This window comes from Trifolium pratense, linkage group LG3 (assembly GCF_020283565.1).
Source record: "Trifolium pratense cultivar HEN17-A07 linkage group LG3, ARS_RC_1.1, whole genome shotgun sequence".
NCBI lineage: Eukaryota > Viridiplantae > Streptophyta > Magnoliopsida > Fabales > Fabaceae > Trifolium > Trifolium pratense.
In genome coordinates this window covers 7,516,929-7,537,101 of record NC_060061.1, presented here as the reverse complement: position 1 = coordinate 7,537,101, position 20,173 = coordinate 7,516,929, and the positions used below count along the sequence as shown (strand labels likewise).

Sequence of the window (20,173 nt, the reverse complement as noted above, 5' to 3'; positions counted from 1 at the left end):
TTGTCAATGTACTCATCTCATTATTTTAAATCAAATAAAATGTCTATACTCTCGACTGTTTAACTATGTAATTATTATCGTTAACAATGTGGATAAAACCCTAGAAAATAATTATATTAGTTAATCATCCTCTCACACTCGCACTCACACTCACACTCAGAGTCATGGATCGTCTCTCAAATTTCAAAAGGTAAGTTGATTATTATCATCTATGAATAAGAATATATGCTTTAATTTTGTATCTATGATTTAATAAATTCCTTCAAGAAAGTTGTGATAAAAAATGTTGTTTTTTTTAAATAGTGATAGAAATAAAATGTAAATGTTCAAGGTCCTGACTCAATTGACAAATGTCGATATTATTAGGTCGAATATATTCATCCCCATCTAGAATCTTTGTTGTATGTGTGAATTGATGGGATTTTTTGTGTTTTGTGTTGCAAAATGATGAGCTATACCACTACTATATGATAATACTCCCAATTTTTTTTTATTTTTTTATTTTTTTGTTTACAGAACTTCTCCACTTTACAATAAAATAAATTTCTACATCATATCTTTAAATAATAGACAAATTCTAAAAATTCTAAACTCAAAACATAAACCATAAATTCTAATATTATTTATTTTAAATATAAATTTAAACTATATTTAAATCTAAAATATTCAAAAATATTTAGATATATTATTCTCAACACAAAAATTATACGAAATATATTTTTTCTACATATAGAGTTAAATTATAATACAAAACATATTATTCTGAACATAAATTTCAATGATAATTGTCATTTTAACTCCATATATAAGTAATTATCTCTTAAAAAGATGCAACTAATTATAAAAAATATATATAATGCAACTATAGAATATGATGATTAGCAATTAGCAAAGTATCAATCTACTATACTACTAGAAGAAAAAGCAAAAGGGAAAGAGAAAGGAAAAAGCCAAAGAAAAAAAAGGGTAATTTGTTTGCCATGGTTTACCAAAAATGAATTAATGATGTTGCATGAATACCTCCATGATTGATGATTGAATATTGAGAAATTAAAGAATTTAAGCCATACCCATAAATATAAATTTAAAATAAAATCAAACGACTAACATATGAAATAAAAAAATATAAAATAAAAAGAATTTGAACAAGTTTGATTGATATCATATATCCGCGTTGGCAAATTCTCCAAGAAGACAAACAAAAGGAAGAAGAAGAGGAATCGAATCGAAGGCCAAAAACCTGAACATATAGATTCTCATCCTCACAGCATGCTCTCTCCACTCTCACACACCTGATCCCAATCTCCTCCTACACCTTCTTCCATTTTCCCTCAATTCACCGATTTCATCGCTAAAATCTTCAACCACCACCATGAACGATTTCGATGGCCTTTTGGCTTCCGATTTCGGCCTCAAACCTCAAGGTAAATCCGCTCCAATGGCTCCTCCAACTAAATCTTCTTCCAATCATCCTAATTCCACTTCTCTCAACTTCGATTTCGGATCCCGATCCGCTCGTACATCGGATTCTCTATACGGATCCTCCACCGTCCGTCACAATCGCGACGCCGGAAGTTTCGACGATCTATTCACTACTGGATCCAAGCCTCGTGGAGCTGATTCACCGTTCGATTTAGACTCTATGTTTCCACGAGGGAATTCCTCGCCGCCTCCGATTTATGATAAACCGGTTTATGATGACGATGTTTTTGATGGTGTGCCTGGGTTGAAGACTACGGGGAAGGTTAATTTTGAAAATGTTTTTGCTTCGCCCAAAACGGAAAGTGGTGCGTTTGATGATCTTTTGGGTGGATTTGGTAAGGAATCGAAGGGTTCCTCTAAGAAAGGATCGGAGAAAGATGATAAACGTGGTTCTGATTTTGATGATTTACTACCTGGATTTGGAAGTAGTAGATCACCGTCTAGTGACAGGTATTGTGTTGTTTTGGTAACTCAGATTCTTTTGTAGTAATTGCCATTACCGAGTAGTGGTGTTCGTTGTTATGCTTATGGTGCAAGCAAGTATATGCATGTTTTCAAAGCTCTTTTTACCCTAATACTATATGGTAGTAGTTAATTATGTATGTCTAAATTTGATTTTAGTTGTTTTGGACTTGGATGGAGCTACTATGGAATATGTCTATAGGACTGATTTGGAGGTGGTGATCAATGATGTGTTCTATATATTTCAATCATTAATGTATTGCCAACTGTTGGTTTAGGAGTGAAGAAAGATTCAAGTTTGTTTTTCTTTTCTAGGAGCTCTTTACCGTAGATAATGCATTAAGTCTTTTTGGAAGTTAAAACACATTTGGATGTCCTGTGCATTTTGTAATTACAATCATAGGTTATTGTTCATGTGATATAGGCCTCTAAAGTAATCAATGTGATAGATATTTAAGTGGCCATAGCCCATAGCATAGTTGAAAGATAAGGTTTAGTGGCTTTGGTTATGCTTTTCTGTAGTGTTGACGATTGAACAAAGTTCAAGGAGTTCAGTAGGTACCAGCTAGTTCTGTATAGAGGAAAATAGTGTTTCTTGATTTAAAATATGTCTTGCAACTCAGATATTTGATTCTCCCTCTAACCAAATTATTTCAGAAAACACCTCCTCCTGCTATCTTTTATTGCTTCCTATTTATTCCCTTGTCTACTACTAGCAATTTTTTATATTTTTGCACACTCTGATTTAGAAAGCTTAAGAAATGCAATCATATTTTGAGGCTATATTAGTTTGAGGGTTTGAGAATGTCTCATCCTATGAAAATTAAGTTTAACATTTTTGTTTCTAGATCAAGGTGATTGTAGCATGCACTCTCGCATAGATAATTGGAATAAATAACTTGAAATTTTTCCATGTTATCTTTGACGAGTGAGTGATTCATAGATATTGTTTATTTCATGTGTCATAATCATTTTTACATATTGTTAATAACAGGCATGCTCCTGATATTGGTTTCTCCTCAGAACCAACTGTCAATGCATCTAAAACAACCTCCACTGCAGCAGAAGACCCTTTCAACGTATTTGAATCAACTTCATCCCCAATGGATTCATCCACAGGCAACTTCACAGACCCTTTGGAAGAAATTAGTAAATTTAGTAGTTCTAGAAGCACAAAAAATAACAATTCATCAACTTCAAATGGCAAAGTATATGAAGACATTGACCCTTTTGACGGGCTTGGAAAATCTGTACCAGCATTCTCTTCTGAGAGAAATAACAACAAGGGTAACAGTTCTTCAGGGTTGAACACAAGCACAAGTTGGACTAGAGATAAAGAACCGGTTGATAATTTGTCCGGGTTGAGTCCTGAGAGTCACTCACAAAAAGACATTCCCCCATTTTACATGCCTACATTTTCATCTGATTCTAATAATCCAGCTAGCCAAAGGTCTACTTCCCCTCCAAATAATAATACTGGTTTTGGACAAGCCAATATTCAGGCAGATATGTCTCCAAAATATGAAGAAAACTTGGAATCATATGAAGATGTATGGCTGACTGTCTCAGAGATTCCTCTTTTTACACAACCAACCGCTGCTCCACCACCTTCAAGACCCCCTCCTCCACGGCCAGTGCATATTAACAGGTCAGGATCAGGTTCACCGGCTTCTACAAATACTGGAAAGAAGGCTAATGAGTATTCTTCTTTCCCGGGTTCCACTCGATTCTCACATGGTCCTAAGTCTGCTCCAGCAGCAGCAGCAGCGGTATCCCCGACATCTCAGTTTGACGAACTTGATGATTTTGCCATGGGCAGTAGTCATAGTAATGATGTTGAGAGTCCCAAAGATGAGTTGGAGATGAACACAGCTGCTGCGGCCATGAAGGAAGCAATGGATAAAGCTGAGGCTAAATTTAGGCATGCAAAGGAAGTAAGGGAGAGAGAGTATACAAAGGCTGCTAAAAGCAAAGAATCTGTGCAATCGGAAAAAGATGACAGAGCTATACTAGAGGAGAGAGAGAAACAAGAAAGGTTAGATCGTGAGCGGCAGCAAAAGGAGAGAGAGGAAAAAGAGCAAAGAAGATTAATGAAAGAAAGGGAGGAGAGAGATAAGGCTAGACAGGCCGTAGAAAGAGCTACAAGAGAAGCTCGCGAAAGAGCAGCTGCTGAAGCACGCCAGAGAGCTGAGAGGGCTGCAGTTGGGAAAGCTAATGCTGAAGCTCGAGAGCGTGCTGAAAGAGCTGCAGTGCAAAGGGCACAGGCTGAGGCCCGAGAAAGGGCAGCTGCAGATGCAAAGGAAAGAGCTGAGAAGGCTGCTGCAGAGGCAAAGGAGAGGGAAGCACGAGCTACAGCGGCGAGGGCTGAAGCTGAAGCACGAGTTAAAGCCGAACGTGCTGCAGATCGGGCTGCTGCTGAGGCCAGAGAGAGGGCTGCAGCTGCTGCAAGGAAGAACCAACAGAAGAATGAAAATGATCTCGAATCCTTCTTTGGCATGGGTGCAAGACCCAACAGTGCTCCAAGGCCTCCTAGGACTACCTCAACAGTGAGGATCTCATTTTTCCTATTCTTTTTCTTCTTTAAATGTGTACTTCTATACTGACATATAACTGCCCAATTTGGCTTTAGTGTTTAGTGTTTTCCCATCTTTCAAAATATTCCTGAAAAGCCAGAAATTATAGTTAGGGAAATGTTAACATGTGTACCAAAGGCACATGTTAAGGAAGCAAAAGTAGAATTAATATATCGAAATTTGTGCATTTAACTTTTTAAATATTAAATTTTTTTCTAACATTAAATGCAATTTTCTATATTTAGAATCTTAACATGTGCCCTTGATGCACATGTTAACATGACCCTTATAGTTATACCTCTTCTATTTCTATTATAAAAGTAAAACTTCTTTTTGATAAAATGACAAGTAAATATTTTGTAGTTATTTAAAAATTTAAAATTATTTTGTTTAAATTTAAATAAAAAGGCTGACAATCATGTTTACTCGTATAATCTATTTAAAACATGGTTGTTAAGTTTCTGAATCTGTATGTTTTCAGGAGTCGGTATTTGAAAACCAATTTCAGTCAGATGCAACAAGGAAATCTACAAGTGTATCTTCAAATATGAAGAAAGCATCATCATCAACTAATATTCATGATGATCTGAGCTCAATATTTGGAGGTAGGTTTACATTTTCAATGTGTTACTTATTGATGCAATAGTGGTTTGTTTCTGTTAAGACCTGCAATGCTACAATAGAGTTAAAGGAAAATCCAGCGAGAGGTAAATGCTAGGGTTCATTAGAAGGTTAGCTTGGGAGGAAAAACGGAGAGTAGGAGTCTTATACTCAGTACAGGGGCCTTTTCTTTTCCGCTTATCACCATTTTCCCTATTTTCAGGAGTTTGGCTCCCATTTCCTTTTCCTGTCATTATACAGTTTATATATCTATACTGTATCAGTGGTTATTTTGATAAATACTGCATAGTACTACAGTTTCCTAAGTTCAATTCAGTGCTTATCGTTCACTTACCCGACTCATCTTGGCCTCTCTCTTTTATGGTTTGAAGCTGCTCCCTCATCTGGAGAGTTTCAAGAAGTTGAAGGGGAAAGTGAAGAAAGGCGAAAAGCTAGACTGGAACGCCACCAGAGGTCTCAGGAGCGTGTGGTATGTGTTATTGCATCCCTGCATTTGTCTCCTTAATATTATTTCTTTATTGTTCCTTCATAGTTGAACCAACTTGTTTATGTTCTGACCATGATATTTTGTACCAGGCAAAAGCATTGGCTGAGAAGAATCAGCGGGACTTGCAAACTCAAAGAGAGCAAGCTGAGAGAAGTGTAAGTAGTGTTACTTTTCTTTATATTTATGGGTGAAGGGTTTTCTGTTTGTATACTTGCAATGCATTTACAATGCCTATCACTTCATCGTTGTTCTAGCCAATCCTGTTTTGTGGAAGCTGCCGATAAATTTTTGCAGTTTTTGTTGTAATATGGTTTTGTGCTTGTTATCTAATTTTATCTGTGCACTGATTTCAGAGGCTTGGTGAAACACTAGATTTTGAAATTAAGCGGTGGTCCGCAGGAAAAGAAGGGAACTTACGAGCTTTGCTTTCCACCTTACAATATGTATGTACTTAGTAAGAGCACCAGATAATATCTGAATGGTTTTCTATTCCTGATCCTTATAGTGCATGCATGATTCGTCTCTTTTTTCTTTTCCTTTTCCAATTCTTGGGTCCTACTTTTAATATATGCTATGAGGGAATTCTTTTACTGTCGGACATATCTTCTCACGTGTCTTGTCTGATTGGCAATTCACCTTCTAGTGCTAGAAGTGAATGACTGTCCCCACTTTGAAACTGTCCCACTTGCTGTATAGATTTGGGACTTTGAGTTGCTCTGCTCACTAAAAGTGAAACTCATATTTCTATTTCCTGCCAAAGATATCATACATAGTTGCGATTTCTAATCAGATATTAGCTAACAGAAAATCACATCCTTATGAGAAGTTTGATTTCAAAAAGAATGTAATGGTGTACTCATAATCCAATTACAGTCAATTCAAGGGAAGGTGAGAGTGTCAAAGCAACGCGTTTCCATTTTATATACTGTGGATTCTATAGTGGGACACACAACATATGGTCCATTGATGGACAGCCGAGTTTACTGCCTACAATTGATTTCTCGATATAGAAAATTCAGTTCAGTTCTTATATAAGATACTTGCATTTGCATGGTGAGATATTTAAGAATTAAATATTGCAAATAGACAAGGAGGTGCATTAACTAAAATGAATTGGTGTGTGAAGGGTGAATCTATCATTTCCCCTTTTTGCTCACCATTTCTAACCTGTGAGAGTAGGGAAACAATGATGGAAGTGCCATCAACCTGGACTCACTTTTTTTGTCATTTTCCGGTCAGAAGAGAAAAAAGCAAAAGAATGATTACTAGTTTGGATTGCTGAATTGAGAATTTTTATCAAGAGAGGGTGTCACTTTTAATATTGGAGAGAGAATTGAAGATGGTAGTATTGAGGGGATTGTTTTGGTGGTCTACACCCCATGTGTACACTCTCACGTTGGATTTGGAGGTATCGGAGTCACCTGAATCTTTGTTGATGTACCTGGAATCCATGTTGAGACCTTCATGTTTCAGTTGATGGAGGTTTGTAGAGAAGATGGAAGAGCCCAAGGAGATCGATCTGCCACAAGTCAAGGTTCCCGTTCTGCAGCTATTCGCATGTTTCGATTGGTTCCTTGTTCTCCACCACTGGAGATTTCTCTTTTGGTGCACTCTCTGTTCAATGGTGAGCAAACCCTAGGATGAAGTCTTCAGAGGAAACAAAAGAACCTATGACACAATTAACATAAATTCTCAACATCCAACTAACCAGATAGAGATCTTAACCATTGAATAAAATAACAATATATCCTAAACATATTACAAGTGATCCAGTGTTGGAACGTAATCTTCATGGTCCACACAGGCATTCTTCTTTATGCACTCGAAAAAGTTCATGCATTTGATTTTTTTTTCGTAATCCAAAGGTTTCCTCTGCGCGCAACTGCGGAGACTAATCCCCTCGAGGTAACTGAGATCCATTTAAGGGGTTGACCTCTCCCAACAATCATGCATTTGAATTTTGAATGAGGCAAAACAGTGCCTTATTTTTTGTGTATTTTAGGTGTTATTGTTTTTTTTACATAATATGTATGAACTATTATTTTTTTTATTGAAGAATGTGTCAATTATGTTAACTTGTTTCCTTCATGGATGATGATCAGGTGCTGTGGCCTGAATGTGGTTGGCAGCCAGTCGGTTTAACTGATTTGATTACAGCTGCTGCTGTTAAAAAAGCTTATAGGAAAGCTACATTGTGTATTCATCCTGATAAAGTACAGCAGAAGGGTGCCAATCTTCAGCAAAAATATATTGCAGAGAAGGTGTTTGACCTACTCAAGGTATTTCTCGCCATCTTTTATGGGCTTTATAATCAAGAAATTTATAAATTGTTTTTGGTGGGTAGTCAGGGGGAATCAATGTTTTTCTGAATCTAGATTATGCTACCATTATTATACGATGCAGTTTCTATATAGTATTGTGGTAAGTTCTCTACATGTCAAGGCATGATTTTGAATAACTATTTCGTTGACTGTACAGTTTTTCCCCAAATTAGTAGTTGCTGGGTGGGATTTACTGTGATGTGTGCTGCCTTTGCAAATTATCAGTTTGTCTTGGTTTCACTTTGATTCTTAAACTTTGGGGTGTTCACACTGTTCGTTAGGGTTCACATGTTTCCTCATCTCCATTCATCTTTTTCTTTCAGCTTAGAATCTTACCGAGCTTTCTGTCAGTCCACGAGTTACAATGTCAATTTTTCGTAGCTGTATATGATGTCTTGTATTAACAAATCAAAGGTTGAAAAAGGATGTAGATTTATCTAGTTTGAGCCCCACCATGCATAATTTATCAAACTACTGCATGATCTTTTTAGCTGGGTGCCTTATTTACTTCCCATATATTTTGTATTCATTTTCACTTCAACTAATGAATACAATCCTTCAAAAAAAAAAAAAAACTAATGAATACCAGAGATTATAGATCCAATGTTCTCCTCACCATTTCCTTTTATAATTTTTGAAAACATATATAGCATTTTCAGAAGTTTTGAAAATGCCAAAAACAGGGTCATTGTTTTTTAAAATACATATTTCTTAGCTGGCTTATCAGCTTTTCTCTATCATAATTGTTCACTACACGAGTTTTCCACAAAATTTGGAAACTGAAAAAATTTTAGAAAGTAAAGAATCCCCTATTTCTCCTTTTCTTTTGCATAAAAATGCTTAATTACATGTGAATTACTCTAGTATAATAGTCTAGAATACTCTGCTTTCATTATTTCCTGAAAGCTTGATAATTTATAACAGGAAGCGTGGAATAAATTTAATTCCGAGGAGCTGTTCTAATCTTTGATGATTTATATACTTCCAAGGTAATTATTTCGACAGTTCTATTAAAGAGGAGAGACCACAACCCTGTTTCTGCTGCCTCCCCGATCGCATAATTGTTTTGATTGAAGTTATGATGCGATGTTGGTAACATATTGCTTCCCTGTCTGGCTGGCTTTCTTGGTTGTCATTGATGTTCTTCCCGGGGGTTGTTATGTTTCTACAGATGTTTTATAAATGTAGCTTGTTTTGTTGATGTAAAATATCTTTTTGTGCTATCAATTTTATTATTCATTATCCTTGTCTAGCGAGGGCTCACAAGCCGACAAGCGATCCCTTTTTTTTTTTTACTTAATTTTGGTTCAAAAGATGGCCTGCCACGATGTGGTCGTGGGATGCACTTCTTTTCTATTTGTGATATATAGCACGATGTCTTGAATATATACCATCTTGTGGATTTACATAAAAAACTGACAATTATACATGAACATTGTTCTCAAGTTTCTGTATTATTTTCATTAAAAATTGGTGTTGTTAAATAGTAGCTATGGTGTTGCCTCTATAGCATAGCGGAATATGAATAAATTGTTATTGTTCCGCGATATAACTTTTTTTCTGCAATCCATTAGTGACGATATTGTTAAAAATTGTTTTATCTCCAGTTGAATTCTGGTAAGCTTGTTCAACTATTTATTTAGGAAAATATAAAAGTTTAATTAAAGGCAAATAAAACAACACCCTTTAACCATTTGGTCATGGATTCGATCCTCGGGTGCTGTGTATGGAGAAACATTTGTTGGGAGAGGTCAACCCCTTAAATGGATCTAAGTTATCTCGAGGAGATTAGTCTCTGCAGTTGTTCGTGGAGGATACCTTTGGTTTTAAAAAAAACAACACCCTTTAAGCTACAAGTTCAATTTACTACTTTAAGCCCTTATGGAAAACATGACAATATAGTGAAGTAATTGTCTACCAAATTTTGTATTTTATTAAATTTTCCATGAATAGGTCAAATGTTAGTTAAATCAATTATAAGAGTTAAACAATGAAATAATCCAAGCGGTAGGAGGGTCTGGAGTTCTTAAACAAGTGGCCAGGAGTTCAAATTTGATTTTTGAATCTTAATATGAAAAAAATTTGGTTGGAAAGATAATATCTTGTGTGCCCAACATATTTTTTGACAGAGTTGATAGAAATTTAAGAGAGAATTTAAAAAAAAAAATACAAATGTGTGTTTTCCTCCCTGAAAAGGATTAAAAGTAAAAATAATTTTTATTTTACTTATTTATATAATTGAGTTTAAACTTAGATTGATTTTTCAATTGTCTGGTTAAAAAAAAATGAAGTATCATCTAGTATTATTAAGAAAATTAGGAAGATTTTTGTTGTTATTGAATGGTCGAACACTAGGAAGACTAGTTCCCATAGCTACTACTGATTACTGAACAAGATAATGAATTATAATAACCCAACTAATTTATAACATAATTGTACACACAAACCAAAACCATGGCCATAATATCATATTCATATAATTGCCAATGCTGTTGTTCTTACATATATCACCAACTTCCTTAACCTTCCGGTTCTAGGAAGGCGTCAGCCCCCATACACGGTCTTACGACTTTGTGGAAACATGTGTTTTTGGAAGTAAATGAAGCTTAGATATTTGATTGGAATGGTTTATAATTCTTTAGATCAAGCAAGACACCAGCAATTGATCCAACAGCAGCAACAACTGATACAACAAGGCAAGCCCCACTAAATATTTGTAGGCAAATCCATCTATTACTCCATTTTGGTATTTTCTTCTGTGAGATATACATCTCCACAGGAAAATAAACAGTTAAAGGCCAAAATCCCAATGCACCTATAACTCCAACAATGTCATTGAAAAATGGAAGCAACATTGATATAACAGTGGTTAAGATTACAAACACTGTCCTCCAAACCAATCTAAATAAGTTCAATTTGTATGGTGGAAGACAAGGAATTTCAATTTTGAATTCTTTGTCAATGTTGGGCCATCTTTGTGTTGCAGTTTTCTCAACAAAAGCAAAGATGGGTTGTGCAAAGACTTGGTATGCTCCTACAAGATGAACTACTATAGCTGCATTTGCAATGTCTATCAGCCAAAATGGATTGTAGAAGCCAAAACCAGTTAGAAGATTCCCTGGTGCTGCATCTCCAAATGCAGCATAGCCCATGCAGCCACATAGCATGTAAAATGTTGTGGTCACTGCAATACTTATCTTTGTTGCTTTCTTCATTGACTTTGCCTCAGATGGTGGTGATTTCAATGTGTCCTGCATTAAGAATTTGAAAAGAACTCAATTATTAGTTTTTGAAGAGCTACACTCAAAAGTTCGCAATCCTCACCGATGTTTTAAAAAACCAACCAGACATCAAACCAGCGAGACCTCTGACTCATGGTTCAACCGAGCTATAGTAAAGGCTACTTCAAGGTTCAACCGATTGAACCATTTGGTTTGATTTGGTTTTTAAAAACATTGGTCCACATATGAATATCAAAGGTATACCTGAATTTCAATGAGAACCACAGCATATGAATAGGCAAAAGCTATGTCACCAAGAGCTTGAAAAGTCTTCCATATCTTTTGAGTTTCTGACACAGCTCCAATGCTGATTCCTGTGAGACTACCCTTGATAATACCATTTTCTGTTTCATGAATCAACCATATAATATCAGTCTATGTTACTAAAAGAAAAATGCTGTTACAAAATTGTATTTAGAGTGTCTGAAAATATAACCTGCAACTTTGGCAATTCCAAGAGCTAGACCAATTATGGAATATGTGAAGGACATTACTGCTGCAACTGATGAGAGCCACCATATTTGATCAAAATCTGGAATTTGTGAAAGGAAAATTTCGATTACGCCAAACATGATCATGTATTGGTTGCTTGACATGTGACATGGGTTTTTGTGGCCGGATTTATGGAAACAGTTTGATCTTTTGATTGCCCTGTTTACAAAAAATGTAACAATATTTGTTAGAATTTGTACTTTTTTAAAAACAAGAATTCTTATAATTTGTGTTTAGAAATAAGAGTTTTCCAACTTTTTTAGATTAGTTCAGTTGAAGAAATTTGAGAAAAAGGTCTAGAGTTTAACATTTACTTAAAAACACATCTACAATATACTTTGATTCTATAAAGAATTTTAGTGTTAGTAAAGGCTACAAAAGCTACTCAAAGGATAAAAGTTGTGACCACTTTTATATACTCTCTACATTTATGTGTAACTTTTAATACAAATCTTTCTTTCACTATCACATGTCTGTCAATTCTAAAAAAGTAGAAATATAGAACATCATGCAGAAAATGAAATAACTCAAAGATCAAATTAAATGGTAAAAATTATGAAGACCTAAACATAAACAACATGTCTATAAATAAATGTGAACTCACGTCATGCTAATAGAAGCTGCAATTGTGTATCCTATTACAATTCCAAATAGGTTCAGGTACTGAAATATACCACAAAGGGTAACATTGGCTCCACCTGCAAAATAAGTCCATGTTATCACATGTATTCAGGGGCATATTTTTACATGGTTATTCAAAGATTCATCATTATATGAATCATACAGTATAAACTTTTTACATGGCATATTTATAGCATAAACTTTTATGATTGTGGAAAAAAAATATTCTTCATTATATGAATCATACGGTATAAACTTTTTTTTTTTAGAATCATATAAACTTTTTTCAAAGTGTGTCTCCTCACTTATTTTATTTCTTAATTTCAGGTAATTTACATGTTGTACATACATCCCTTAATTTAGAGTAGTATCATAGCCATCAAAAACAGCTTAAGGTCAAACAATTTAAAGTTATTCATACTAAAATATTTTAGCAGGTGTATGATTAGACCATAACATGATAGTAATTAATAAAAAAATTGCAAATTGCATTGATGATAGATACAAACTAAACCCTTTTTTAAAAGAGAAATTCCTTCCTTTATTTTTTTGACTAGAAAAATATTCCTTTCTTTTAACTAGAATATAACAGCATATCTAATATAAGTAGTATTAAATTTTAGACATTTGAATCTGAACAAAACTATACACTATGAGCATGCTTTGATTCCCCTTTGATTAGTAATCAATCTCTCATGAGACCTTAATATGAATAATGAAATAGCATACACTTTTTTTTTACCGTGTTACTTTTTATCGAAAGTAATCATATTTGAAACACGCTAATTTAGGAGAAGAGTGTTACCGAGAATGGAGCGAACTGCGTCCATGTAAGTATAGTTTCTCTTCCCGGAGTTGATGTCGCCGGAGCGATAACAATCAGCAAGAAAGGAAGAAGTATAGATAGTAACCAAAGAGAATAAAATCATAACAGCAGGACCAGCAATCCAACCTAGCTGAGCTATTGCCCAAGCTAAAGATAACACTCCTGATCCTATCACAGCTGTTATTATGTGTGAACTTGCAGTCCAAACACTTCCTGCATATCATTTCAATTAATCATGTCACATATACAATATTGATTATTTCCTTACTAGAATAAATTAAATCAACCAAAAATTAGAGATGAAAAATAAAATATCATCTCTAATTTTTATATCACCAAGTTCAATATAGTGACCAATTTAGCGACCGAAAATGTCAAACCGATTGCTGACACTAACATTTATTGGTTTAGTGACATTTTTCAAACTAGTTTCTAAATTGGTCACAAACTTATTTAGCACCGATGTATAAAACGATTTAGAAACTCGGGTGCTAAAATAAGTAACTAAAATATTTCGGTCATTAAACCATTTCACAAGGAGAAATATTAGTAGTCAGGGATCGAATTCTGGATCTCTCTTTCTTAACTCCTTTAACGTCTCAACCCTTTACAGCTGGGTTACACCTTGGGGGACGGTGAATGTTAATTGTCTTATTTATCACCTTAATTATTATATATATGCTTTTTATACATATGTAATGTATAATTGTGTAAAAACTAGCTTGAATGAAATTGTGTACCAGTTCTTTTGAGACGACCATCATCATCAAAGCATTTAGAGGCACTATCTGTGTGTGAAACCACATCGCCTTCGACGTCGAAAGCTTGATGATGGCTAAGGATAGTTGTGTTTCCAGTCATCTTAATTTGATGGTGAAATAGAACAGAATGAAAGCAGAGGAAATATATTGAAAGTGATTAAAATGCAAAAAAAAAATAGCAAAAGAGTCTAGAATGAAAATGAAAAAGATGGTTTTGGTACAATTTTATGCACCAAATAAGTTAAGAGATGTTGTTATAATGGTATATATCACTTATGAGGAGAATTGAGGGTATTTATAGAAGATTTGGTTTTGAAAAAAGTGAAGTTTATGCATATAGCATAGGAATAAAGTAAATGAGATCACAAAGTTCAAAGTGATTAAAATGCAAAAAAAATAGCAAAAGGTTAAAAAGTATAACTTTTTCATTGACAAGTGTAACAAATAATACATAAAATAAGTTATTTTTTGTTTTTTTAGAGCGTTGCTATATGCAGCGAAAATAGTTTCACGAAAATTTCACTGAAACCTTGTTTTGGGATTAATGGAACAAAATCAAGTTATGGTGATGCCTTCGTGACAATTATTTTCGCTATAATAGCATTATCGTTTTTATTATGTTACATATTGCATGTATTAACTACTTACTACAAACTTAATTATTTTTTTAGTATGAAAATTATATCAAGTTGAGCACGTTTTATCTATTCATGAAATTTAAAATTGTTATGTTGTTGTATTTTATATGTTATGAAAGATTGTTAATTGTTATATCTGTTATGTACTTGAGAAGAACTCTGGTTTGGTCTCTTGTATTTTTAGCTTAGATGTTAATTTTTTTTATCTGATTATTTAAAATAAAAAATAAACGAAAATATTATTTCATATTATTTTTGCTACCACTTGAATGCTATACACGAATCTAAGAAGTGTGGTCCATATATTATAGTTTTCAAGCATGTCATCAATATTGTGTCAAAAAAAGAATGTAATCAATACAAGTGTATCAGAATTTTATTTTGTAGATAATGCACACATAAATATGTGAAATGGAGTGTACTTGGACTCAAATTTATTAAGATCCCAAAATATTTTAGATTGGAAAAATGTACGAAGAACTTAATAAAAATAGTTCAACTAAATTAAGATATTGAATTCAATTGGTTAATGAACTTTTTTTTAGGACGAATCGCTCGAAAGTCGTGAGAATTTGAGTTCAAATTCTGGTAGGAACAAGTTTTGGTCAAACTTTACTTATCTTGCGGCCGAACTTTGGATTAATATGGTCCCTTTCCTTGAAACTCAGAGAATTAAAAATCAAAAAATGTAAAAAATAATAGTCCAACTAGATTTTTCAATAGAGGTTAATCATCCACTAAATTGGTAAATACTTCATATTAATGACATAATTGTGAAAACTGGATTGCAATAATTAGTTAATAGTTTATTTCACATGCAAAGCCTAATCTTTATCTTTATATTATTGGAGGTGTCGTATTATTAAGTTTGACATCTTGATTTTATTTGATCGATCCTAACTCTTATATTATTATATTATCATATTATTTAAGAATCTATTCCTCTTGCTTCTCCTTCCTATGTAGCTTTGATCTATCATCTGTATCTTCTCGTTAACTAAAGCTAATTTTTGTTAAACAAAGCTAAATTGTGAGAATAAAACACCACATTGTCTTCCCTTTCTCTGCTTTTTAAGTAAAGTGAATTAATTTTGTCAAAAAAAAGTAAAGTGAATTAATTGGAACCTTATTTATTTGATTTTCTCGGAATATTAATTTTGCTTGATTTGAACACTCCTAATTGATAAAATTGGAGAAGATAATGTTAAATTTAATGTGTTGAAAATATTAGATCCAAAGTATATGTATGCCTACGTTGCGTTTTCCTAGCAAGACATGCACACCATTTAACACTCATTTAAATAGCCTTAATTGATTCATCTATACAAAACTAAGAATAAAATAAGTTAAGTAGGGTGAACTTAACTCGGTTAACAGAGACATCACACTATATTTGTAGAAGTCGGGGTTCGAATTTCGGACACTCCATTTACTAATCTTTAAGGTGGATTTTCTAACCACTAAGCTACTTGACAAAAAAAAATTAGTAGTGTCTATAGGGTGTACATAAAACATTTCCGATCCAAATATTACATCGGTGTCATAATTTGGGGTCATGTGTGTTGGGGAGTCTAGGAGAGTCCCTGGAGAAACAAAGAGTCAAATCTTCCGAGACTACAAGAGAATGAGACACCACATCTACACACAAAATGCAACAATGTGCGACGGTATATATATTGTACGGAGAAGGGGAAAAAAAAAGGTAAATATATGGAGCTGTTTATTGGGAGAATCTTGAACAAATGGCCAGATTTTCATTTGATTGCGACAGTTGAAATTCAAAGTATTCATGATTGAGGATTTGTATGAAAGGAAAGAGGAACCGCTGAATGTGGAAAGTTAGGAAGATTTGACCTTAAAATTTAGGGTAGTAGTAGTGGTGGGTGGTAACATTGGATAAGTCAAGCTTATATATGTCCAATCTTACATGATCATATATATGTGGTTTTTTGCTAGAATATTCATAATTGATTTATTGATCATTCTACACCATATATAATTAATATGAACAACCTAAACATATTTGCATTTAAGCATATATACCAAACAGAGGAGGCTCGCATGCATGTGCGAGATGTGCGACGGCATAGGTCTCAAAATTTTGAGGGCCTCAACTCAAAATTTTGAGGTCCTATAATATTACTTATATATTATTTATACCTATAAAATATCAGATGTATATTAATAGATTAATTTTTAGGCCTAAAATAATAGTTATATATATATTGTTAATGTTCATAAATATCATGAGTATCAATATATTAGTTATCTATACTCGTAAATATAGTTCTAGTCCATTTTAATCTTTGCATAAAATTTAATCTTAGATTATGATATTCCTTTTTGACGTTATATTCAAAGATAATTATTTTGTATTTCTTGTTCCATTTAATTTAATGTAAGATTTAATATTGATAATTTATATGTTTACAATAATGTTTTTTTTTATATTATATGCATTTTAAATCGATAATTTTTTTTATTTTTTTTATTAAAGGGCTACTTTTATATTTTGCACAGAGCCTCCTAAAACTCGGAGATGCCCCTGATACCAAAACCTCATTAATTAAGGATTTAGATCCTCTCTCTCAGGTCAATAAAATTTAACTTTTTATTACACCGCTCTATCGAAGTCTAAGTTTGCTTAACTACTTTTTTATACGAAAGTTGGCCTAGTACATTCGCACGTTAATGTATTGAAATTGTTTGATTAAGTATTAAAGATTTGAATTAAGATTGATTGATCACAAATTTTTAAACTGCACGAAATCCAAATGTAAAGTAACAATAATGTTGAAGGGACATATACATAGGGCCATGGTTGAGTTCATGAGTTTCCACTTTATAAAGCAGTAGGATAGAGAAATTCTTATATAGGCACAACCTCAAATAAAAATCATTTGGGCACACATACATAAGTGAAAAAATTTAAATGTAAAATAATTTAGTCACATCATGTAACATCACTTCATCATCTTTTTAATTAATTTTTTCAAATTTTTGTATGTGTGCCTAAATAAAATTATTTAGGTTTGTGCCTAAGTAAGTATATCCCAGTAGGATATATGTAATGTAAGCACTATGCATATTTTTGGTATAAAGCACTAATATATATAAATGGCAACAAATTCAAAAGCACTATATATTATAGATCACATGGTTTTCAATTATTTTCATCTTGCAGACATGTTGAATTCCTTCCAACACTAAAGTACTCAATTATAAGATGGTTCGCGAAGAATATATGTATAAATATACAATTTTAAATATATTATTACAACCTATACAAATGGGAGTGCATAAAAGTTTTTTTTTTTAAACGGCAAAGGGAGTGTATAAAAGATATTTTTTTTGTTTATAACCTTCTGGTTCATAGGGGAAAGGGGCCCTAATAGTTCAGAATTCAGCCGTGGGGTAAGTAAAGCCTAGCCAAAAAATTGTTCCACCCAGTAAAGTCTATTTTTACTCATCCGCTACTTACGAGTTTTTCGCGCTCTTTATTTTTACTCATCCGCTACCTACGAGTTTCTCGCGCGCCCTATTTTTACTCATCCGCTACTTAAGTAGTAAAAATGAGAAATTTGAGGAAAAAAAACATCGTCAGCTACTTAAGTAGCGGATGATATTTGAGACACTCGTAAAACGGCAAAAGAAACTCTTATAATACAAACTAATTTGAAATCATCTAAAACAAGTTACATAGTATTTAATTTGGAAAAAAAAATGATTATAATTTATTTCGGGCTTGCGGGCCGCCCGTGGCCCTTTTAGGCTAGCCCATATTTTAAACGGACTTTATCGGATCGGACTAAAAGTCCAAAAACAATTCGGGCTAGAATTTTCAAACCCGAAGCTCGAGAAAAAATCGGGCTTCGCCGGCCAGCCTATTTTGACAGCTATGGTATAAGCTCAAGTGGTCTATTACAAACGTGTGAGCTGTTGGCGCAGCAGGAAGCAATTGGCTTGGTTGCAAGCACAGCTGCAGGCTCAGCAGCAGCAGACAGGCGCGCGCAGGCAAGCACGTAGGCTTGACCTTGGGCAAGCTTGCAGTTTTTCAGAAAACTGCAGTGAACAAGATGAACAAGATTCTATTGTTTTTCAACTGAATATGAGAGAATAGGAAAAGTTTTATTCATCCACAATAGGGGCCAAAGAGTTGATTACAATTGATACACTAAGGTGTATTTATGCTTGTTACTTAAGCTACAAGTAACTACCTTTGGCCTAACTAATTCCTAACAACTTTTGATAGTTAGACTAACCAACTAACTACCTAGGATCAAACAAAACAAACTGACTTCTAACTACTTAGCTAACTGATGAATTAGTATATTCCATCACTCCCTCTTAATTCAAAGTTGGCTAAGCACTAACAAGTCCTAACTTCTCTCTTAGAAACTCAAATCTGTCAAGTTTCACAGATTTTGTGAAACCATCTGCAAGCTGAATCTCTGTAGGACAGTACACTAATACAATGTTTCCATTCATAACTTGCTCTCTTATGAAGTGGAACCTTGTCTCAATGTGTTTGCTTCTTCCATGTGAAACTGGATTCTTTGCCAAATTGATTGCAGACTTGTTGTCAATCATAAGCTTCAAAGGCTTCTGCAGTTCACACTTTAGTTCCCTTAGCACAGAGTCAAGCCAAACCATTTGGCAAGTAGCAAAAGTGCCAGCAATATATTCAGCTTCACATGTTGATAGAGCAGTCACTGGCTGCTTCTTGGTACACCACGCAATTGCAGCACCATTGTATAGCATCACATATCCAGATGTGCTTCTTCTATCTGTTGCATCTCCTCCCCAATCTGAATCAGAATAGCTACTCAAGCTTTCACAATCATTCTTCAAACCAGTAGGAAATAGCAATCCATACCTCATTGTACCTTTTACATACCTAAAAATTCTCCTTGCTGCATTCATGTGAGATTTCTTAGGCTTATTCATGTATTTGCTGATTACACTTACAGCATAGCAGATATCTGGCCTGCTATTACACAAGTACCTCAATGATCCAATCATTTGTCTGAATAGTGTAGGATCTACTCCCTCTTCATCCTTGCATTCATCTAGTTTAGAGTTTGTGTCTGAAGGGTTTGAAATTGGCTTGCACTCAGTCATTTCAAACTTATCAAGCAGTTCACTGATGTACTTCTGTTGATGCATCACTATTCCACCTTGCACTTCAATAAACTCCATTCCAAGGAAGAATGATAGCTTTCCAAGATCAGTCATTTCAAATTCAGCCTTTAACTTGCCTTTCAATTTCTCAATTTCTGGTTTTTGACTACCAGTTATGAGAAGATCATCTACATACAAGCAAATTATGACCAAATCTTCATTGTTGAGATTCTGAACATAAACACCAAATTCCACTGTACACTTCTTAAATCCAATCTGAATAAGAAATTGATCAATCCTCTTATTCCAAGCTCTAGGTGCCTGCTTTAAACCATATAGAGCTTTGTACAGTTTGTACACCATTTCCTCTTTTCCTTTGATTTCAAAACCTGGTGGCTGAGCTACATATACTTCTTCATCCAATGGACCATTTAAGAATGCTGACTTGACATCCAAATGGTACATTCTCCATCTATTTTTACAAGCC

The 20,173-nt window shown here is 34.0% G+C and overlaps 2 protein-coding genes across 2 annotated transcripts; one reads left to right on the top strand and one right to left on the bottom strand.

Annotated features, from left to right (window-relative positions):
• Nucleotides 1–1,023: 1,023 nt before the first annotated feature.
• LOC123916109 (auxilin-related protein 2-like) lies at nucleotides 1,024–9,379 on the top strand. Its single transcript, XM_045967474.1, has 8 exons — nucleotides 1,024–1,932; nucleotides 2,939–4,490; nucleotides 4,999–5,122; nucleotides 5,510–5,607; nucleotides 5,715–5,780; nucleotides 5,979–6,068; nucleotides 7,728–7,904; nucleotides 8,871–9,379. The coding sequence occupies exons 1-8, from the start codon at nucleotides 1,373–1,375 to the stop codon at nucleotides 8,907–8,909; spliced, it is 2,706 nt and encodes a 901-aa protein (XP_045823430.1). The 5' UTR covers nucleotides 1,024–1,372; the 3' UTR covers nucleotides 8,910–9,379.
• A 1,153-nt stretch (nucleotides 9,380–10,532) lies between these two features.
• On the bottom strand, nucleotides 10,533–14,198 carry LOC123916108 (amino acid permease 2-like). Its single transcript, XM_045967472.1, has 6 exons — nucleotides 13,907–14,198; nucleotides 13,146–13,379; nucleotides 12,324–12,417; nucleotides 11,664–11,878; nucleotides 11,432–11,571; nucleotides 10,533–11,197 (listed from the first exon to the last, which is right to left on the bottom strand). Exons 1-6 carry the CDS (start codon nucleotides 14,025–14,027, stop codon nucleotides 10,553–10,555), a joined length of 1,449 nt encoding a protein of 482 aa, XP_045823428.1. The 5' UTR covers nucleotides 14,028–14,198; the 3' UTR covers nucleotides 10,533–10,552.
• Between the last annotated feature and the right edge of the window lie 5,975 nt (nucleotides 14,199–20,173).